Genomic DNA, 24,795 nt, shown 5'->3' with positions numbered 1-24,795 from the left:
ACCTGCAAACGAATGGACAGCCGAACGAACGAACAAATCAATGGACGCACAGACCCAAAAATGCCAATAAATGGGGCATTAAAATCTTAAACTTTTTTTCTAGTAGTCACTGAACCATGAAAAAGGGGTCAAGGACATTGGCCATATGACAGACAAAAACTACAAAACATAAGGCATCTATAAATAAAGTATGAAGCATCCTGGTCTTCCACCTTCCATGGTTGTTGCCATGGGATCACTATCCTTATGTCAAGCTTTCTGTGACTTTAAAGAGGGACGAAAGATACTAGAGTGACAGTCAAACTCATAATTCGAAAATAAACGGACAACGCTATGAAAAAGACAAACAGACAAACAATAGTACACAGTTGCAGGCTCAACAAAAATCCAATATGACAGCTAAGCTTCTCATCAAATTAGAACCAAATTTTTATTTAAGACCTTTCACAAAATTGAGAATGGATTATTCCTGAAAAATTTGGTTGAATTTAGCTTGGTGTTTAATGTGATGATATGGCCTCTAAGTTTTTATATTGTGTTGTTATTGGGTTGCTGTCCCATTAATGTTACTCCCACATGTCTTGTTTTTTTATAATTATCCATTGAAATAAAAAAACTGATGTCAATTTATGAAGCAGATGATTTAATCAACATTAGTGGACATAATTTGTTTTACATTGCACTGCAGAATGACTCTTGACAAAAATAACAATAATTATGTCATATCAATGAACATTCAAATCATTCCTGTGATTATAGAGACATATAAAATTAAATCTAACGATACAAAATAAAACTTTTACAAATTTAATCTCAATAAAAAATTAAACAGTTGTTTGTGAGACTACCATTCTTACCATTCTCATTTCTCTCTTTACATTAAGGGTCTCATTGGGGTCCTGCTTACTATTTTGTTAGATTCCCGTATCCCGCTTACACTGTGTACGTAAGCAATTCTCATTTTTTTGTAATTTTCTGTATCCCGCTAGACTTCATTTCCAGTTTTAATGGCAAAATAATTTGATTTTCACTTGTCACGCTTACAAAAATCTGCAATCCCATGTCACGCTTAGACCCCAATGAGACCCACTACATAGTTTCATATAGAAAAAAAGTCATGTGTTTCTTTATAATAAAGATTTTATATAATATAGTCATGCCTTCTAAATCATCAGTTTATTATAATTTTGATGATGTAAGCTTCAATAGATTTTCTTGGCTTAAGGTTTTTAATTTGTTCAATAGTTATATCATGTAAACATTTTTCACAAATATAATTTTCATATGGTCATTCATCAAGGGTTTAAAAAAAACAATAAACATGCCATTATGATTGTTATACAAGCAAATTAATTAGAATCAATTACGGAAACTAATTTGGATTCAAAATAAAAACACATAGCCTGAATATATGAATCAGTTTTTGAACTTTATTTTTTCCTCTTCCTTTCACACTGAACATTGACACATCTGGTTTAATTCATTTTTAATTTTCTTCAATGGGACTCTGAACTTTGCCAAGTTTACAGAGACTTTGAATCAACCGAGTTCAACTCATCAGAAAAAGAAATACATTGAACATACTTGGAACATAATCCTGAGTCAACAACAGAAACATGTTCAACCGTAGATATAGCAATGAAGAAAAGAAGTTCAAACTGGTCTGAATTAGACTTTGTGACTTTTACTACCGTAGATGGTTTAAAAGAAAGATTTTTAAAGTTCTGTTAGTTAGATATGTTATCAAAGGATCAAATGAAGGCAGAAGCTGGGCATGTCTATCAGTTCTATTTGGTTATTTCTACTCATCCTAATATTTTTATTCCACTTAGTTTCAAAAAATATCTTAATACATTTGGTTTGAAGTGAACGCGTTTTTTTCATCTTTTACAAAATGTTTGATGTGAAACTAAGTTTTTAATAGTCTATTTACCTACTTTTGATGTACATTAACTGTTAACAATTTAAAGTAACCACTTTTTTACCAAACATAAATGATGCACTACAATGTCAAAATCATCGTAAGATCACACATATACTGCACCATGTTATTCAATTTTCTTTGAATAGACACGGAAATAAAGTTCCTTATTAGAAAATTGACTATAACCTTACCAGCATCATTCTTTTACTGACCAGTATAGTCATACAAACTAAATAACTAAATATTTTCTACTAGCTTCAATATAAAAATATTTCCTGTATTGACAAACATGTTGTTTGGCACTTTTCAAGAATAAAGTTCTTAGAACAACTTGGAGAGGTAACTGAAAACTATTATAAAAAACCAGTATCAATCAAAAGATCACTTTCGAGTTTGTCCTTCACCAGAAAAAACATGTCAATTATGCGTGCCTTTATGACATCATTTACCAGATAGAGGGGATTGCCTGAATCCCTGCACTATAAATGTTCATCAAGGGTCTTAGTGATCGTCATTGTAAACTAGAAATAATGTTTGTTCTGTAGGTACTTAATCACAATTCCCTAATGACAGCAGTGCTGATTGTTGAGAATTCAATTTGCTGAATAATTTCGTGCAATATAGCATCATATTTTTCCAACCACTCGCTCAACATGGGAACTGAAGTGACGACGCCCCTAAACACACGAATGCTGTTCAATTAAACCAAAGTTTTTGACGGAAATGCATCGAACTCGAAAGTTGTCTATAAAGAATTGGTAAACAAAATATAAATGTGACTCAATAGCTATTGTTATATAAGCATTGTTACAATAGAAATGGCAGGTTTACATGCATTTAAAGCAATCAATATAATATTAAAATGAGTACAAAAAGATAAAAATCTTTAAAAAAACATTTTCGATCCAGCGAAATGTCACAATAATTGTAATTTGTTTTGATATTGGTAACAAAAAATAAAATTTTAAAGGTGCACTATAACATATAGAGATAAGTTTAACTAAGAAAAAAAAGGGAGAAATTGTTTTTGCTCTGAAAAAGAAAATAATGCAAAATATAATTAACAACTCAAATTTATTCATATTTTTCTGTAAAATCTGTAAAATCGTAAATGTTTAGATTTTACATTAAAGACACAATCAAGAATTTATTCCTTGAATATAATTACAAAACATATATACATAAAAATACTAAGAATTTTCACCAAGTATATTGTCTAAAATAAAAAAAAAAATATAACTTCAATAAAATAACTGTGACCAAAACAATTTTCTTTGTATCAGACCCTCTTTTAACAATAATGCTTATGTTCCATAGATAAAAACCCATCACCTACCAGAATTAATCATTCAATTTGGTAAGTCCACACTATAAAAACACATTTGAATGGTTTGGCTATGGCAATCTTAAAAAAAAAATATGAATGTATTTTTTTCCAATGATGTAGAAAAATTGACCTAATTTAAAATCATTTGTAACCCAAAAATAAAACATAACTTGCTACAATTCAATGTCTTTAGACTTGTCAGTGCAACTCTCGGTGGTTTGTGTGAAACAATTATGAATGAATTGCTTATTAATTAATATGGGGTAATGATGGACAATTCAAGTTGTCTTACAGTGACATTTGTATGTTCAACTGTTGTTTCTGATATGAAGGCAAACAAAAATGAAACCATGTACTTAAGGAGGATATTTAACAAATTATAAATTTGACATCTTATCACATTTATATACCACAATATCCATTTTAAAATAACAATTTGAAAAATCATATACATGTATCTAAATAATAACACTTCATTTATTTTGAACAGTAATTGAAAAAGAAACAAAGCTACATATGTTGTTCATCATGTGGTCCAAGATGTTTCAAAACTCATACAACTACTAGCATGACTTGCTGCTAAACTAGCTTTACTTCCATGGTAAGAAAATTTCTCAAAGTAAGGCAAAGCATCAGGCATTTCTTCATCAATACTCTCCAACACATGTTTGGGTTGGTCTGGTGGTGTCAGGCTTACAGATTCTCCAGTGAAGACATCATCAAAATACCTAGTGTCAGTTTCAGAGGTCACAAGTGGCTTGAAGGGTGGCTGAACCTATTGGGAGAGTAAAGAGGTGCATGCGAATGAGTCTGGTGAAAAATATAAAGAAAATGCAGAAAAATTTATCATTAGCCGAAAAACTACCCGACAATGAGTTTTAGATTTTTTCTAGAGAAATGTGTGAACAATGTCTTTTTTATGTCTTGTTTTTTTTGTAATTAATTTTTATGGAAATGTCATACTTTTATGTCAAATCCTAAAACCAGTGTTCTATTTTCTTAATGACTGAACTGAAATTGTCCATGGAGTTGGATGTGACAACTCATTCAGTATAGCTTAATGCACTGTTGGTTTTTTTTAAACCTTATGCTTAGCAGAATATAAAGAATTATTAATGAAAGCAAGTCCCTTTTACCACATTAAGCATACAAGATCAACATTCCAATATCAAAAGGTCATCTTGCTTTGAAATCAAGTTCCTGTAAATCTTAGCTTAAAATACATATAACTGATAAAGATAATACCAGATTCAAGCAAGAATAAAAATAGAATTATGATGGTAATGGTGTGGTTTATATTATGTATAAAAATATAAAATTATATTGGGTAGACATAAATTAGAAAATATCCAAAACATATAAAGTAAAAACAAACTGAAAATCCAATATTGCCTTCAGTGATGAGTTTAACCTGCATAGCTGATAACCGAATAATGAGAACATAAAAAGGGACGATAAAAAGTATTTGTCATAAAATTATTCGTTAACCAAAGCCTGCTTCCTATCAGTTTAGGCAACAACAAAAAACCTGCTCTTAAGGTGGTACCTGACACTACAGAGAAATAACTCAGCTAAATGTTTTAATCATGTTGTATTGTTTAGGAAATATTAAGCTTCTCAATGATCAAAAGTAGTGTTTGTTAAACTGCTTTGTAACCAATGAAATTTTTCTGTTGAAGTGGTTGGTCCAATTTTTTGAAAATTTTATATTTTTGTCAAAGGGTCAAAGTAAACATTTTGCCAAAATTTTATGAAAATTAAACGAGCCAAATTAATTTTGGTCAAGGTGTTGGGTACCACCTTAAATATTAAAACAAAAAATAGTGATCTTATCTGAATTTTTGCACATAATGGAATACTGTTAATAAATTCAGGGTACTGAAAATATTTCAAGTTTCAAGCATTATAAGGGCCTCCAACAATTCTGATTATAATTTCATTTTTTGTGAACTGTAAACCCTTGATCAAAACCCATTTTTTTTGGTAAATATTTTAATGATAAGTTCATATTATAATAATGATGTATAATTTTGTTTAAGTTGATGTAACCACAACTTTGTGGTAATTTGCTTGACTGAAAAACTTTAACTCAATATGGAATGGAACAACAGACACAGAGGTTTGAAAAGCAGTGTAGAATGGTAATGGACTTCTTTTTTTTCCCCATACTTTCCCCAATTTAGGAACTTGAAAATGGTTGTCATTTACATACTTTTGCAATGTGTTTTTTTTTTTATCATTGTGAAAATGGCAATGGGATAGATTTAAAAAAATGTTGATAAAATTGAGAATGGAAATGGGGTATATGTCAAAGAGGCAACAACTGACCAAAGAGCAGACAACCACTGAAGGTGACCAATGGGTCTTCAACGCAGTGATACTTGTGTGTAGTGCTTCCTGAAATCGCATAAACTGTTTTTTTTATTTTTGTCCATTGTTTAACATTTGTTATAAAAAAGCTCTCATAAAATTCTTTATAGTATATCTGTATGGACTATTTAACAATTGAAGAACGTAATGACTACAATAGATTATTTTACAAAATAACAATATGATGCAACATGCCTCTTGAGTGAAATTTATTTGTACAAGATGTGAGAGCTCCTAGCAAAGTATTTTTCTATTTGGGTGGGTGGCCTGGGAGTTCTATTGACTGTATGGAAGAAAGTCAGCATAGCAACATGCAGGTTATGTTATCTGCAAGCTAACACTATATAGTTGCAGATTTATATATATGAAAGCAAGTATGTTTATTTCTATAATTTGAAGCAATATATGCATATAATACAAAACTTGAAGGCCATTTAGCAGTATTAGTTGTATGCTTATTATTGTGGAAAAACTTCTTTTGGTTTTCTTTTCTTTTATCCCTTACTCAACTCTGTATGCTGATAAAAAGAATTTTTTTAAATGTATTAAAAAAAATAGAGAAATTACCTGAAATATGTGGGGTTTTTATTTGTTTTTGTTATTGTGTGATTTTTTAAATGATATGCACCAATGAATTATAATTCTTTTGATTCATTTGGATGAGTAAAACATATTTTGTTGATAATGGGAACCAGTTTGCCACTGTGACCTCTAGAAATGATGGGGAAAAAAACATTTCGGATCTTTCAAATCAAATATCAATTTTACAAAAGACAAAACATCCCATTCAATTTGATTTTGATCCAAACTATGACCTCATGAACTATGATTCATGTACTTATAATTTTTCCCTCTTTCTCGAGTCCATACATCTTAAATACAGGTTAAAAAGTATTCTTAATTTGTTCAATGAAAATGTTGTTAAAAACAAGCCAAATTTTCAAAACATAAAAAATGCAAGAAAGCCTTGATAATTATGATTTCTATTCAAATGAATAAACTCATAGGTTCGCATCTATTTAGAAAAGAATTGTTTACAGCTATATAAAAAAGTAATTATACAATGTATATGAAACTGGTGTAAAGGTAAACATATGTGGAACATAATATGTGTCAAAATTTTGCCATGTTTTGAAATAAAATGAAAGTTCTCAATGATGTTTGTGATAACAGTGGAAACAATGGGATGTTTGGTCTTAAATATTAAAATAACATACTGTTTTAAGTTGTTAACATTAATTTAAAACAATATTTCATATATAAACTGTCTGTATGGAAAATAAAACATCTGTAAAAGATACTGTGCATTCATTCATATTCATGAGATATTCAATTTTGCAAATTTCCTGAGTATAGATCATGTAGATAGGCCACAAATTAATAAGTTGAATGAAGTTCAACTTATCTATACTTTTGTATGCAGAGTTGAAAAAAAACACAAAATCAATTACTTGTATCAATGGAATGAAATTTTTCCTAAAGCCTTGATAATTGGTATCCACGAAAAATAAATAATGCCATATGACTATAATAAAAATATAATTATCATCTATGAGTAGCATGTAAAATGTCTTTCGTGAATCAAAGTTGTAATAGGAACCTCATATTTTTTATGGTTGTCCCTTCTAAAATTCAAATGTATGTCATTTGATCAATTTTCGTCAGACCTTACTTTGGGCAAAATCTGACATAAGAACTACCTTTAACATATTGATTACAATAATATAACCTACTCTTTTTCCATACAGACAAATATTTTAAATATCTAATAAACATATGTTGTTACTAGTCAATGTTTAACAGTATCTGGAATAGTACAATATAGCACAAACAGTAGATATGGTATATCAGATGGTTAGCATACCTTGGTGGGTTGTAACGGCAAATATTAACATACAATGGTCACTGTATTTCAATGCACATGCATCATGTCTACTTTAAAAATATTTAATACATAAAAAACCACACCAATACCTATATAATTTGATCAATAATTAACACTTATTTTTAGATATAAGCTAAGATTACAGATTTTTTGAGTTTTTGTTTAAATAGCACCCAAGGGAAATAACTTAAATTTATATAAAGTCATATTGAAACATATCTACATGTGAAGAATCAGTACATTTTCATGTTTATACATAAAAGAAAAACTTCAGTTTCATGAACAAATCATTTATTTTTACAATATCAAATGTTGTATACAATACTAAGGTGAATCATAAGATAGATATCCATTTTACCTGTAATACCTAATCTATACTTGTGTTACTCTTAAAATTGATAATGTTTCTGAGGCAATAAGTGATAGATATTTCTGAACTAACACCAACAGAGAAATTGAGAATCAAATAAAAACACTATCATCCATTTTTTCATATTTGGTATATTTACAATCCAGCTGGTTTTCTTGTTTGTAAGTTCCTGTTTTGAGGCATTTGATGTTATGGTTTTATCTAGAACTCTGTTTTTTGGCCAAAACTGTCATATAGATTTAATAATAAGGCTTACAACTGATCCAATTTTTACAGTAAACAAATTTAATTTTTGCCACCAGAAACTTGAGAAAGTAATTTGGCTGTATATATTTAACAGATATATAATGTATCATAGTCATGTGACATCTTATGTTTATTTGGATAAATTAATTTATTTTATTTTATTGATGCACTAAGAACATGATCTTTTTATTGCAAATATGAAGAACTACAATTTTAGCGGTTTTTCTTGTTGTTTTTTTTTTTTTAAGTTGTACTAAATTTCCCCCCTTCTTTGTTTTTCTCCTGAAATCTTTGTAAAAATAAGTTTGAATAACAACTTATCCTTTAATTTATATTTTTGGTAAAATAAAACTCTGACACAAAAGACAGACCACACAAATACACTTACCTTCTTCTCAATTAAGTCCTGCCAGTTGACTGTTTTAAAGAATGGATGTGCTATAATTTCTTTGACATCTTGTTCACTTCCTCCAAGTCTAAAATTACAAATAGCCAAGATATGTGAAAATTTTGATTTTCTTACCGAGATTGACATGATAAAAACTGTTAACACCAAAAAACTGTATATTTTGAGTAAATGCAGTAATTTTTTAGGAAGCAAGCCTCAAATTCCCCATGAAACCTAAACATGTATTTAAATACAATAGTACATCAAATATCAATGTAAAATCTATAAAAGCACTTCTTATCTAAAAACTTGAACACTGTAAAAATCAAAATCCTCTCTTAATGAAGACATATAGAGTGAGACTTTATATTCTGCATGTTGATGCTTATACAAAAGCAGAACATTAATCAATATTCTATCAACCGTACAATTTCACTGAAGATGGCATACAGCATGGAATTAGGTTAAAAGGATGGTAAAGCAACTTTTCTTTTCTTTTTATACAAATGTTTTACATTGTTATTTTGGGGCTATTTATAGCTGACTATGCGGTATGGGCTTTGCTTATTGTTGAAGGCCGTACAGTGACCTATAGTTGTTAATTTCTGTGTCATTTGGTCTCTTGTGGAGAGTTGTCTCATTGGCAATCATACCACATCTCCTTTTTATACACAGCAATACGCACAGTAAAAATCAGTTTGAAAGAAGAAGTAGAGTCCAATATCAGAATAGATATTAAAAGAAATTTAACAAAATGACAATGATACATAAATTAACAAAGGACTTCTAGCAGCTACTGAGATGCCAGCTCCAGACCTGAATTAAACATCAGTTAATACCAACCTTTCGTGTGGATTTTTCTTTAAAAACCCTTCCAGAAGACTCTTGGCATCTTCTGACAATGTCCTGGGAAACCGCACTGATTGTAGTAATATAAGTTCAAATAAAACGTCATGATCACGATTGTAAAAAGGTAAACGTCCACACATCATTTCATACATAACTACACCTGTGCCCCACCAATCTACTGCTCGACCATAATCATTGTCTTCTAAAACCTAATAACATAAAATACAATTAATGCAATAATTTACACATGCATATTACTTTATATTCAGAAATAAATGTGTTGTTTTTATCAACACACTTTATTATATCTGGGTAAGAATGTAAAAATGTACTGTAAATTCAGAAATTATTGCGTGCATTTATTATTGCGATTTTGTCATTTTACACTTGAATGCGATTTTAATTTTTACGATTTTGAGAAAAGTCATGCTTAAGTCAGTTCAAATATTACAAAATGCGAGTTTTAATTATTGCGTTTACAACTCAGTCGCATTATTCGCAATAATAAAAACCTCGCAATAATTTCTGAATTTACAGTATGCAAATGAATCACATGATTCTAGGTAAATCATGAACAGATTAACTGTGAAGTTTATGTACCTAGTCCTATTTTATATTTTTTGGTTTTAACTGTGAAGTTTATGTACCTAGTCCTATTTTATATTTTTTGGTTTTAACTGTGAAGTTTATGTACCTAGTCCTATTTTATATTTTTTGGTTTTAACTGTGAAGTTTATGTACCTAGTCCTATTTTATATTTTTTGGTTTTAACTGTAAAGTTTATGTACCTAGTCCTATTTTATATTTTTTGGTTTTAACTGTGAAGTTTATGTACCTAGTCCTATTTTATATTTGTTGGTTTTGACTGTAAAGTTTATGTACCTAGTCCTATTTTATATTTTTTGGTTTTGACTGTGAAGTTTATGTACCTAGTCCTATTTTATATTTTTTGGTTTTTTAACTGTGAAGTTTATGTACCTATTCCTATTTTATATTTTTTGGTTTTGACTATGAAGTTTATGTACCTAATCCTATTTTATATTTTTTGGTTTTGACTGTGAAGTTTATGTACCTAGTCCTATTTTATATTTTTTGGTTTTAACTGTGAAGTTTATGTACCTAGTCCTATTTTATATTTTTTGGTTTTAACTGTAAAGTTTATGTACCTAGTCCTATTTTATATTTTTTGGTTTTAACTGTGAAGTTTATGTACCTAGTCCTATTTTATATTTGTTGGTTTTGACTGTAAAGTTTATGTACCTAGTCCTATTTTATATTTTTTGGTTTTGACTGTGAAGTTTATGTACCTAGTCCTATTTTATATTTTTTGGTTTTTTAACTGTGAAGTTTATGTACCTATTCCTATTTTATATTTTTTGGTTTTGACTATGAAGTTTATGTACCTAATCCTATTTTATATTTTTTGGTTTTGACTGTGAAGTTTATGTACCTAGTCCTATTTTATATTTTTTGGTTTTAACTGTGAAGTTTATGTACCTAGTCCTATTTTATATTTTTTGGTTTTAACTGTGAAGTTTATGTACCTAGTCCTATTTTATATTTTTTGGTTTTAACTGTGAAGTTTATGTACCTAGTCCTATTTTATATTTTTTGGTTTTAACTGTAAAGTTTATGTACCTAGTCCTATTTTATATTTTTTGGTTTTAACTGTAAAGTTTATGTACCTAGTCCTATTTTATATTTTTTGGTTTTAACTGTGAAGTTTATGTACCTAGTCCTATTTTATATTTGTTGGTTTTGACTGTAAAGTTTATGTACCTAGTCCTATTTTATATTTTTTGGTTTTGACTGTGAAGTTTATGTACCTAGTCCTATTTTATATTTTTTGGTTTTAACTGTGAAGTTTATGTACCTATTCCTATTTTATATTTTTTGGTTTTGACTATGAAGTTTATGTACCTAATCCTATTTTATATTTTTTGGTTTTGACTGTGAAGTTTATGTACCTAGTCCTATTTTATATTTTTTGGTTTTAACTGTGAAGTTTATGTACCTAGTCCTATTTTATATTTTTTGGCTGTGAAGTTTATGTACCTAGTCCTATTTTATATTTTTTGGTTTTAACTGTGAAGTTTATGTACCTAGTCCTATTTTAAATTTTTTGGTTTTGACTGTGAAGTTTATGTACCTAATCCTATTTTATATTTTTTGGTTTTAACTGTGAAGTTTATGTACCTAGTCCTATTTTATATTTTTTGGTTTTGACTGTGAAGTTTATGTACCTAGTCCTATTTTATATTTTTTGGTTTTAACTGTGAAGTTTATGTACCTAGTCCTATTTCCTATTTTTTGGTTTTAACTGTAAAGTTTATGTACCTAGTCCTATTTTATATTTTTTGGTTTTAACTGTGAAGTTTATGTACCTAGTCCTATTTTATATTTTTTGGTTTTAACTGTGAAGTTTATGTACCTAATCCTATTTTATATTTTTTGGTTTTAACTGTGAAGTTTATGTACCTAGTCCTATTTCCTATTTTTTGGTTTTAACTGTAAAGTTTATGTACCTAGTCCTATTTCCTATTTTTTGGTTTTAACTGTAAAGTTTATGTACCTAGTCCTATTTTATATTTTTTGGTTTTAACTGTGAAGTTTATGTACCTAGTCCTATTTCCTCTTTTTTGGTTTTGACTGTGAAGTTTATGTATCTAGTCCTATTTTATATTTTTTGGTTTTAACTGTGAAGTTTATGTACCTAGTCCTATTTCCTATTTTTTGGTTTTAACTGTAAAGTTTATGTACCTAGTCCTATTTTATATTTTTTGGTTTTAACTGTGAAGTTTATGTACCTAGTCCTATTTCCTATTTTTTGGTTTTGACTGTGAAGTTTATGTACCTAGTCCTATTTTATATTTTTTGGTTTTAACTGTGAAGTTTATGTACCTAGTCCTATTTCCTATTTTTTGGTTTTAACTGTAAAGTTTATGTACCTAGTCCTATTTTATATTTTTTGGTTTTAACTGTGAAGTTTATGTACCTAGTCCTATTTCCTATTTTTTGGTTTTGACTGTGAAGTTTATGTACCTAGTCCTATTTTATATTTTTTGGTTTTAACTGTGAAGTTTATGTACCTAGTCCTATTTTATATTTTTTGGTTTTAACTGTGAAGTTTATGTACCTAGTCCTATTTTATATTTTTTGGTTTTGACTGTGAAGTTTATGTACCTAGTCCTATTTTATATTTTTTGGTTTTAACTGTGAAGTTTATGTACCTAGTCCTATTTCCTATTTTTTGGTTTTAACTGTAAAGTTTATGTACCTAGTCCTATTTTATATTTTTTGGTTTTAACTGTGAAGTTTATGTACCTAGTCCTATTTCCTATTTTTTGGTTTTAACTGTAAAGTTTATGTACCTAGTCCTATTTAATATTTTTTTGGTTTTAACTGTGAAGTTTATGTACCTAGTCCTATTTCCTATTTTTTGGTTTTAACTGTAAAGTTTATGTACCTAGTCCTATTTTATATTTTTTGGTTTTAACTGTGAAGTTTATGTACCTAGTCCTATTTCCTATTTTTTGGTTTTGACTGTGAAGTTTATGTACCTAGTCCTATTTTATATTTTTTGGTTTTAACTGTGAAGTTTATGTACCTAGTCCTATTTCCTATTTTTTGGTTTTAACTGTAAAGTTTATGTACCTAGTCCTATTTTATATTTTTTGGTTTTAACTGTGAAGTTTATGTACCTAGTCCTATTTTATATTTTTTGGTTTTGACTGTGAAGTTTATGTACCTAGTCCTATTTTATATTTTTTGGTTTTAACTGTGAAGTTTATGTACCTAGTCCTATTTCCTATTTTTTGGTTTTAACTGTAAAGTTTATGTACCTAGTCCTATTTTATATTTTTTGGTTTTAACTGTGAAGTTTATGTACCTAGTCCTATTTTATATTTTTTGGTTTTGACTGTGAAGTTTATGTACCTATTCCTATTTTATATTTTTTGGTTTTAACTGTGAAGTTTATGTACCTAATCCTATTTTATATTTTTTGGTTTTGACTGTGAAGTTTATGTACCTAGTCCTATTTTATATTTTTTGGTTTTGACTGTGAAGTTTATGTACCTAGTCCTATTTTATATTTTTTGGTTTTAACTGTGAAGTTTATGTACCTAGTCCTATTTCCTATTTTTTGGTTTTAACTGTAAAGTTTATGTACCTAGTCCTATTTTATATTTTTTGGTTTTAACTGTGAAGTTTATGTACCTAGTCCTATTTCCTATTTTTTGGTTTTAACTGTAAAGTTTATGTACCTAGTCCTATTTTATATTTTTTGGTTTTAACTGTGAAGTTTATGTACCTAGTCCTATTTTATATTTTTTGGTTTTGACTGTGAAGTTTATGTACCTAGTCCTATTTTATATTTTTTGGTTTTAACTGTGAAGTTTATGTACCTAGTCCTATTTTATATTTTTTGGTTTTAACTGTGAAGTTTATGTACCTAGTCCTATTTTATATTTTTTGGTTTTGACTGTGAAGTTTATGTACCTAGTCCTATTTTATATTTTTTGGTTTTAACTGTGAAGTTTATGTACCTAGTCCTATTTTATATTTTTTGGTTTTAACTGTGAAGTTTATGTACCTAATCCTATTTTATATTTTTTGGTTTTAACTGTGAAGTTTATGTACCTAGTCCTATTTTATATTTTTTGGTCTTAACTGTGAAGTTTATGTACCTAGTCCTATTTTATATTTTTTGGTTTTAACTGTAAAGTTTATGTACCTAGTCCTATTTTATATTTTTTGGTTTTGACTGTGAAGTTTATGTACCTAATCCTATTTTATATTTTTTGGTTTTAACTGTAAAGTTTATGTACCTAGTCCTATTTTATATTTTTTGGTTTTGACTGTGAAGTTTATGTACCTAGTCCTATTTTATATTTTTTGGTTTTGACTGTGAAGTTTATGTACCTAGTCCTATTTTATATTTTTTGGTTTTAACTGTGAAGTTTATGTACCTAATCCTATTTTATATTTTTTGGTTTTAACTGTGAAGTTTATGTACCTAGTCCTATTTCCTATTTTTTGGTTTTGACTGTGAAGTTTATGTACCTAGTCCTATTTCCTATTTTTTGGTTTTAACTGTAAAGTTTATGTACCTAGTCCTATTTTATATTTTTTGGTTTTAACTGTGAAGTTTATGTACCTAGTCCTATTTCCTCTTTTTTGGTTTTGACTGTGAAGTTTATGTATCTAGTCCTATTTTATATTTTTTGGTTTTAACTGTGAAGTTTATGTACCTAGTCCTATTTCCTATTTTTTGGTTTTAACTGTAAAGTTTATGTACCTAGTCCTATTTTATATTTTTTGGTTTTAACTGTGAAGTTTATGTACCTAGTCCTATTTCCTATTTTTTGGTTTTGACTGTGAAGTTTATGTACCTAGTCCTATTTTATATTTTTTGGTTTTAACTGTGAAGTTTATGTACCTAGTCCTATTTCCTATTTTTTGGTTTTAACTGTAAAGTTTATGTACCTAGTCCTATTTTATATTTTTTGGTTTTAACTGTGAAGTTTATGTACCTAGTCCTATTTCCTATTTTTTGGTTTTGACTGTGAAGTTTATGTACCTAGTCCTATTTTATATTTTTTGGTTTTAACTGTGAAGTTTATGTACCTAGTCCTATTTTATATTTTTTGGTTTTAACTGTGAAGTTTATGTACCTAGTCCTATTTTATATTTTTTGGTTTTGACTGTGAAGTTTATGTACCTAGTCCTATTTTATATTTTTTGGTTTTAACTGTGAAGTTTATGTACCTAGTCCTATTTCCTATTTTTTGGTTTTAACTGTAAAGTTTATGTACCTAGTCCTATTTTATATTTTTTGGTTTTAACTGTGAAGTTTATGTACCTAGTCCTATTTCCTATTTTTTGGTTTTAACTGTAAAGTTTATGTACCTAGTCCTATTTAATATTTTTTTGGTTTTAACTGTGAAGTTTATGTACCTAGTCCTATTTCCTATTTTTTGGTTTTAACTGTAAAGTTTATGTACCTAGTCCTATTTTATATTTTTTGGTTTTAACTGTGAAGTTTATGTACCTAGTCCTATTTCCTATTTTTTGGTTTTGACTGTGAAGTTTATGTACCTAGTCCTATTTTATATTTTTTGGTTTTAACTGTGAAGTTTATGTACCTAGTCCTATTTCCTATTTTTTGGTTTTAACTGTAAAGTTTATGTACCTAGTCCTATTTTATATTTTTTGGTTTTAACTGTGAAGTTTATGTACCTAGTCCTATTTTATATTTTTTGGTTTTGACTGTGAAGTTTATGTACCTAGTCCTATTTTATATTTTTTGGTTTTAACTGTGAAGTTTATGTACCTAGTCCTATTTCCTATTTTTTGGTTTTAACTGTAAAGTTTATGTACCTAGTCCTATTTTATATTTTTTGGTTTTAACTGTGAAGTTTATGTACCTAGTCCTATTTTATATTTTTTGGTTTTGACTGTGAAGTTTATGTACCTATTCCTATTTTATATTTTTTGGTTTTAACTGTGAAGTTTATGTACCTAATCCTATTTTATATTTTTTGGTTTTGACTGTGAAGTTTATGTACCTAGTCCTATTTTATATTTTTTGGTTTTGACTGTGAAGTTTATGTACCTAGTCCTATTTTATATTTTTTGGTTTTAACTGTGAAGTTTATGTACCTAGTCCTATTTCCTATTTTTTGGTTTTAACTGTAAAGTTTATGTACCTAGTCCTATTTTATATTTTTTGGTTTTAACTGTGAAGTTTATGTACCTAGTCCTATTTCCTATTTTTTGGTTTTAACTGTAAAGTTTATGTACCTAGTCCTATTTTATATTTTTTGGTTTTAACTGTGAAGTTTATGTACCTAGTCCTATTTTATATTTTTTGGTTTTGACTGTGAAGTTTATGTACCTAGTCCTATTTTATATTTTTTGGTTTTAACTGTGAAGTTTATGTACCTAGTCCTATTTTATATTTTTTGGTTTTAACTGTGAAGTTTATGTACCTAGTCCTATTTTATATTTTTTGGTTTTGACTGTGAAGTTTATGTACCTAGTCCTATTTTATATTTTTTGGTTTTAACTGTGAAGTTTATGTACCTAGTCCTATTTTATATTTTTTGGTTTTAACTGTGAAGTTTATGTACCTAATCCTATTTTATATTTTTTGGTTTTAACTGTGAAGTTTATGTACCTAGTCCTATTTTATATTTTTTGGTCTTAACTGTGAAGTTTATGTACCTAGTCCTATTTTATATTTTTTGGTTTTAACTGTAAAGTTTATGTACCTAGTCCTATTTTATATTTTTTGGTTTTGACTGTGAAGTTTATGTACCTAATCCTATTTTATATTTTTTGGTTTTAACTGTAAAGTTTATGTACCTAGTCCTATTTTATATTTTTTGGTTTTGACTGTGAAGTTTATGTACCTAGTCCTATTTTATATTTTTTGGTTTTGACTGTGAAGTTTATGTACCTAATCCTATTTTATATTTTTTGGTTTTGACTGTAAAGTTTATGTACCTAATCCTATTTTATATTTTTTGGTTTTGACTGTGAAGTTTATGTACCTAATCCTATTTTATATTTTTTGGTTTTAACTGTGAAGTTTATGTACCTAGTCCTATTTTATATTTTTTGGTTTTGACTGTGAAGTTTATGTACCTAGTCCTATTTTATATTTTTTGGTTTTGACTGTGAAGTTTATGTACCTAGTCCTATTTTATATTTTTTGGTTTTGACTGTAAAGTTTATGTACCTAGTCCTATTTTATATTTTTTGGTTTTGACTGTGAAGTTTATGTACCTAGTCCTATTTTATATTTAGGAGATAACTGTATTGTATTTTAAGATTGGCCTTCGTAAAACGTAGATTTTACTGTCGCAAATTGAGTTTACCTAGCGACGCGGAGCGGAGATAGGTAAACGGATATTTGCGACAGTAAAATCAAGTTTTACGAAGGCCAAGCTTAAAATACAATACAGTTATCTCCATTCTAATGCCACATTTTAAAATAAATGTTATTTAATAAATATTTTGGCTTAAAAATGGCATAAATGAAAAAGTCCGCGAATCTGTTGCATTGTCTTTAGCATCCAAACAATGTGACGTCATGTGTTTACGCTGAATGTCAAACATGAATACTAAACGTATTTTTACTTTTCGTACGCTTCAGAATGTCTTCAATATAGACTAAAAGAAGATTTTGAGGCTCAAAATGTAAATATCTTGTTTATTTTTTGAGAAATTACATATCCCAGAAAAATCAGAATTCAAAATGGTGGCTTTCTTAGTTACGGACTGGTAGAACGTGGAATCTAACCCCTCAAAATATTTATCAACGTCCAATGAAAATTATCGTTACAAACTAATTGCATTAGAATTTTTGGTTTTATCTTCAGAATTTGATTACTTGTCTCTTTCTTCATACCCTTTAACTACCAATGGGCTAAAGATTTTCTTCAAATGATCATTTCACACTGCAACTTGAACAAACTTTTTTAGGCCAAAAATAAAATATTGTTTGTTTCCCCTCCCACCACTGACCCGGTAGAATCACCGTGACTTGAAAAATTTTATTGCCCATTCTTGTCCAAAATTTTTTGTTTTGCTATGTTGGTTTTTGGTGATATCTTTCCGATGCTGTAGTAAACGTGCGTTGGTTTTTTGTCATATCTTTCCGATGCTGTAATCAACAAGCGTTTTAAATCAAGGCATTTTTGCATTGAAGCGTCTATATGATTCGGAATCAAGGAAAATAAACTGCCTTGCTACACGATTTGTGTTGAGTGCAAGGGTGATGTTTGAAAATAAAAAATCTGAAGCATCTTTCAACCCACTGAGTGCACCTTGATTGGCTTTGTCTTTTACCTCTGTTCCTGTTTAAAGGATAAAATCTTTGAGTAAAAATGGTCTGAATCGTGCTTTGAAATCAATCTACTTTGTCTTTGACTTCGAACAGGTTGGACACAAGTCAGAAAATGTTGGATACGTGAATTCCCTGCTTTCACCTCTTGTGTAAACAAGACCAGTTTAAATGTGTTTTTATTTTTCAATTTATGGTATGAATGTACAAAAGGGCACGTTTTACGTTATAACTGCATCAGTTGAATTTGTAAATACTTAAAGTATTCTAGGAACAACAAAAGATATAAGTGAAGCCTTGTTTTTTTTTAGAACTCAAACCAGATGCTCCACAGGGCGCAGCTTTATACGACCGCAGACGTTGAACCCTGAATGGTTGGGGCAAGTATGGACACAACATTCAAGCTGGATTCAGCTCTAAATTTGGATTGTAATTAAATAGTTGACAAAGCATAGGTTTCGGACACAGAATGAATGTGGTCTAATGAACTTAAAATACTTTTTTTTCCTTTGAGCAATTCACTATGCTGTTGAATATTAATCCTCTCAAAAAAATGTTTGAAGAAATTTTCTTTTTATTTATGAAATCTGAAATGAGAAAAATTTAACCCCCCCCCCCCCATTTTTTTTTTCACAACTCCCTTTCCCTTTTTCCAAAACTGATCTCAATTCAAATTTCTAATGGAGTTTGCAACAATAACTACTCATTTAAATACATCATAAAATATTAAAATGTAACAAAAGGTGCTTGTTATCACTGAATGGTAAAGATTGTTTTAATTTATCAGTTGGTATTAAAAGTGAATATACATTGTATATTGTATAAAACAATGATTTAAGTTGATTCAACTACTATTCTGGACAAAGAAAGATAACTCCAATCAATTGAAAATTTCTTGCTATTGCACAATATTGTGCAATTAGATATTTCTTGCTATTGCGCAATACTGTGCAATTGAAAATATTTGCTATTGCACAATACTGTGCAATTGAAGATTTCTTGCTATTGTGCAATACTGTGCAATTGAAGATTTCTTGCTATTCCTGAATACTGTGCAATTGAAAATTTCTTGCTATTGCACAATACTTAATATAATAATTTTGGATCCTGATTTGAACCAACTTGAAAATTGGGCCCATAATAAAAAATCTAAGTACATGTTTAGATAAAGCATATCAAAAAGCCCAAGAATTTAATTTTTGTTAAAATCAAATTCAGTTTAATTTTGGACCCTTTGGACTTTAATGTAGACCAATTTGAAAACGGGACTAAAAATTAAGAATCTACATACACAGTAAGATTTGGCATATCAAAGAACCCCAATTATTCAATTTTTGATGAAATCAAACAAATTTTAATTTGGACCCGATTTGAACCAACTTGAAAACTGGGCCAATAATCAAAAATCTAAGTACATTTTTAGATTCAGCATATCAAAGAACCCCAATTATTCAATTTTTGATGAAATCAAACTAAGTTCAATTTTGGACCCTTTGGGCCCCTTATTCCTAAACTGTTGGGACCAAAACTCCCAAAATCAAACCAAACCTTCCTTTAGTGGTCATAAACCTTGTGTTTAAATTTCACAGATTTCTATTTACTTAAACTTAAGTTATGGTGCGAAAACCAAGAATAATGCTTACTTGGGCCCCTTTTTGGCCCCTAATTCCTAAACTGTTCAGACCTCAACTCTCAAAATCAATACCAACCTTTCTTTCGTGGTCATAAACCTTGTGTTTAAATTTCATTGATTTCTATTTACTTAAACTAAAGTTATTGTGCCAAAACCAAGAATAATGCTTATTTGGGCCCTTTTTTGGCCCCTAATTCCTAAACTGTTAGAACCAAAACTCCCAAAATCAATCCCAACCTTCCTTTTGTGGTCATAAACCTTTTGTCAAAATTTCATAGATTTCTATTAACTTAAACTTAAGTTATTGTGCGAAAACCAAGAAAATGCTTATTTGGGCCCTTTTTGGCCCCTAATTCCTAAAATGTTGGGATCAAAACTCCCAAAATCAATCCCAACCTTCCTTTTGTGGTCATAAACCTTGTGTTAAAATTTCATAGATTTCTATTCACTTTTACTAAAGTTAAAGTGCGAAAACTAAAAGTATTCGGACGACGACGACAACGTGATAGCAATATACGACGAAAAATTAAAATTTTTGCGGTCGTATAAAAAAACATTCAAATCTTTTGTTAAGGAATTATTTGACCAACCTGTATGATCCAGGTGCAACTGAACATAACTGAATTATGTTCACTTCTATTGAAAATTTTTATTCATTAAATTTTAATTCCCAAGTCCTTAACATATCTTTTTGTCATCTCATAATTGATGATCAAGGTATGAATTGGTGAACACAGGAATTGTTTTGCTGTGAGTTATACATCAAATTAGACTTGAAATAAGCTTGATTTTTAACTAATTAAACACTTGCTTTCATTACACATTGTTATCACATGAAGGATGTGTGCTTTTGTAGATTTCATACCATAAAATAAATAGGAAAAAGGAAGTCCCTGTATACTGTTTTAACATCAGAAAACTGGGGTGTACACTGAATACAGGGAATACCCCACTTTTCTTGACTGATCTTACCTGTTGAATTTTGTAAAAATTCAATATAGAAAAATTATATCAAGAAATAAAATAAAATAATTTGCCTACCTACCTACCCACCCATACCCTGTTAACCTCAGTCGGGGAGGGGAAACAAAGATATTTTTAATGTTGGCCTTACCTTTAAGTATTGTGAAAGGACAGCCTTATGAATATAAGCACAGTAAAACACAATGCATTGCTCTCTAGTGTAATTTGTTATATTTTCACAAAGCAAAATAGCTAGTATAAACCTAGATTAATTCACCATACAAGAGTAGTGTTTGCTATAAAATAACCAGGTGCTCCGCAGGGCGCAGCTTTATACGACCGCAGAGGTCGAACCCTGAACAGTTGGGGCAAGTATGGACAAAACATTCAAGCGTGATACAGCTCTGAATTTGGATTGTGATCAAATTTTTGACATTACATGGTTTTTTTTTACACAAAACAAATGTCAAGATTTTACAAATCAATTAAAGATTTCTTCTTCAAACTTTTTAAATCTAAAATTAAATAGTTGACACAGCATAGGTTTCGGACACAGAATGAATGTGGTCTAATGAACTTAAAAGTTTTTTTTTGCCTTTGAGCAATTCACTATGCTGTTGAATATTAATCCTCTCAAAAAAATGTTTGAAGAAATTTTCTTTTTATTTATGAAATCTGAAATGAGAAAAATTTAACCCCCCCCCCTTTTTTTTCACATCCCCGTTTCCCTTTTTCCAAAACTGATATCAATTCAAATTTCTAATGGAGTTTGCAACAATAACTACTCTTTTAAATACATCATAAAATATTAAAATGTAAAATAAAGTGCTTGTTATCACTGAATGGTAAAGATTGGTTGGTAGTAAAAGTGAATATACATTGTTTATTGTATAAAACAATAAAAAAAACTTCATCAGCAACATTTTATATTGGCAAATTTCCAATGAAGTTATTTACATAAAGTTATTGGCAAATAAAAATAGAAATGACATCATAGTCATGTCTGGCAAATGTCCAACATACATTATCTAAAAACATTTTAGATAAGATAAGGAAAAAAAGCTTCATCAGCAACATTTTATATTGGCAAATTTCCAATGAAGTTATTTACATAAAGTTATTGGCAAATAAAAATAGAAAATGACATCATAGTCATGTCTGGCAAATTTCCAACATATATTATCAACTACTATTCTATACAAAGAAAGATAACTCCAATTGAAAATTAATTGCTATTGCACAATATTGTGCAATTAGATATTTCTTGCTATTGTGCAATACTGTGCAATCAAAAATCAAAGTACATATTTAGATAAAGCATATCAAATAAGCCCAAGAATTTAATTTTTGTTAAAATCAAACTTAGTTTAATTTTGGACCCTTTGGACCTTAATGTAGACCAATTTGAAAACTGGACCAAAAATTAAGAATCTACATACACAGTTACATTTGGCATATCAAAGAACCCATTAATTCAATTTTTGATGAAATCAAACAAAGTTTAATTTTGGACCCCCATTTGGACCAACTTGAAAACTAGGCCAATAATTAAAAATCTAAGTACAATTTTAAATTCAGCATATCAAAGAACCCCAAGGATTCAATTTTTGTTAAAATCAAACTAAGTTTAATTTTGGACCCTTTGGACCTTAATGTAGACCAATTTGAAAACGGGACCAAAAATTAAGAATCTACATACACAGTTAGATTCGGCATATCAAAGAACCCCAATTATTCAATTTTTGATGAAATCAAACTAAGTTCAATTTTGGACCCTTTGGGCCCCTTATTCCTAAACTGTTGGGACCAAAACTCCCAAAATCAAACCCAACCTTCCTTTTATGGTCATAAACCTTGTGTTTAAATTTCATAGATTTCTATTTACTTATACTAAAGTTATGGTGCAAAAACCAAAAATAATGCTTATTTGGGCCCCTTTTTGGCCCCTAATTCATAAACTGTTGTGACCTCAACTCCAAAAATCAATCCCAACCTTCCTTTTGTGGTCATAAACCTTGTGTTAAAATTTCATTGATTTCTATTTACTTATACTAAAGTTATTGTGCGAAAACCAAGAATAATGCTTATTTGGGCCCTTTTTTGGCCCTTAATTCCTAAACTGTTGGAACCAAAACTCCCAAAATCAATCCCAACCTTCCTTTTGTGGTCATAAACCTTGTGTCAAAATTTCATAGATTTCTATTCACTTAAACTAAAGTTATAGTGCGAAAACCAAGAAAATGCTTATTTGGGCCCTTTTTGGCCCCTAATTCCTAAAATGTTGGGACCAAAACTCCCAAAATCAATCCCAACCTTCCTTTTGTGGTCATAAACCTTGTGTTAAAATTTCATTGATTTCTATTCACTTTTACTAAAGTTAGAGTGCGAAAACTAAAAGTATTCGGACGACGACGACGCAGGACAACGACGCCAACGTGATAGTAATATACGACGAAAAAATTAAAATTTTTGCGGTCGTATAAAAAGAAGATTGATGACCTTAAATTAAAACAAATTAAAATCCCATTAAATTGTATTGTTTAGGCATAAATATGTGTGTTATTTTACAGTCATATCATACAATACTTACTTCAGGTGCCAAATACTCTGGAGTTCCACAAAATGTTTTTGTACTAGCTCCATAAAACATTTCTTCTTTACAAAGACCAAAATCAGCTATTTTGATATGTCCATCTTTATCTAACAACAAATTTTCTAACTGAAATTAAAATTTGATATCCAATTTAATTCACCAAAATAACTAAGCAAACAAGAATGTGTCCCAAGTACACAGATGCTCCACTCACACTATCATTTTCTATGTTCAGTGGACCGTGAAATTGGGGTAAAATCTCTAATTTGGCATTAAAATTAGAAAGATCATATCATAGGGAACATGTGTACTAAGTTTCAAGTTGATTGGACTTCATCAAAAACTACCTTGACCAAAAACTTTAACCTGAAGCAGGACGAACGAACGGACACACAGACCAGAAATCATATTTTGCCCCCTACTATCGTAGGTGGGGCATAAAAATCGGAATCACCTGATTTATAAAAGTGCTAGCAATGACTTAATTGTCTCAGATAAGATAATTGTTAGATTGCATTGCCAAGATGAAGATCAGCAATAAAAGCCTTGTTCCTTTGATAATTACGTCACTTCTTAAGAGTTTCATGGTGTGATTTTGCTTGTGCAATCTACATTTTCAATATACAATGAAGCTTCTTTCCTAAACTTCCTATTTATCTTAACTAGGTAAATAATGACCTCCAATCAATTTGTTAAGGTCATAAGTTCCTTTAAATTAAAACTTTTTTGTGGAAAATATTGAAAAAGGTTTGTTGATTATAATCTGCAATCACGTTCCAGATTATAATATACCTTCTATACATTGATATGTCAATTAACAATTAAAATAAAGCAACAAGTTTAAGAAACAAGTTTTGTGCATTTTTAATAGTCATAAATAAATACCACAAAAACCAACCAGTGTCAGAAATCTTTTTTTAGAAGGTATTAATCAAAATAATAATTTACAGAATGTAATTTATGATTAACACCTTTCTTAAACCACAAAGTAAATCGTATTTTTGTTCCATGATAATAATTGTTTGACAGGTGTTTCAGACACTGGTGAAAATTGTCTTCCTGTTCTTAACTGATAATTGTTAGCCGAGGGTTTAAAATACAAGTAAACAGCCTTGAAAAGGTGACATGTTTCATAACTTTTCAGACAAAAGATAGTTCAGAAATAAGGATCTAGGAAAATTGTATTTTATATTATTTCTTTTATGTCCAAGCTTACGTTCTTACAGCCAAAAATTATCATTTCCAAACCTCATTTCTCTATAGCAGAGCATATCAATCCATAATTAGGTATCAAGGATTTCTCTACACATAACTGTGAATTGTACAATTGTACTTTTATATGAAGTGATTTTTTTTAAATTTCATTCAATTTTTATGTAGGAAATTGGAGGTGACG

The 24,795-nt window shown here is 29.3% G+C and overlaps 1 protein-coding gene across 2 annotated transcripts in view; it reads right to left on the bottom strand.

The window, feature by feature from the left end:
• Positions 1–24,795, bottom strand: part of LOC143068225 (RAC serine/threonine-protein kinase-like) — a 49,900-nt gene that overhangs the window by 8,300 nt on the left and 16,805 nt on the right. Inside the window, exons 8-11 of one of the 2 annotated variants that reach the window (XM_076242117.1) lie at positions 23,397–23,525; positions 9,354–9,568; positions 8,511–8,598; positions 623–4,026 (exon numbers count right to left, since the gene is read on the bottom strand). In XM_076242117.1, coding sequence (XP_076098232.1) covers positions 3,778–4,026; positions 8,511–8,598; positions 9,354–9,568; positions 23,397–23,525 — 681 coding nt within the window. In that variant the 3' untranslated portion in view covers positions 623–3,777. Of the gene's footprint in view, positions 1–622; positions 4,027–8,510; positions 8,599–9,353; positions 9,569–23,396; positions 23,526–24,795 lie in introns of those variants that run through there. The other variant, XM_076242118.1, reaches the window with a different exon arrangement.

The sequence above is a fragment of the Mytilus galloprovincialis genome, chromosome 3 (genome assembly GCF_965363235.1).
Source record: "Mytilus galloprovincialis chromosome 3, xbMytGall1.hap1.1, whole genome shotgun sequence".
Classification (NCBI taxonomy): domain Eukaryota; kingdom Metazoa; phylum Mollusca; class Bivalvia; order Mytilida; family Mytilidae; genus Mytilus; species Mytilus galloprovincialis.
Note: the sequence above shows the minus strand (reverse complement) of the source record. Positions and strands in the feature narration are given on the sequence as shown.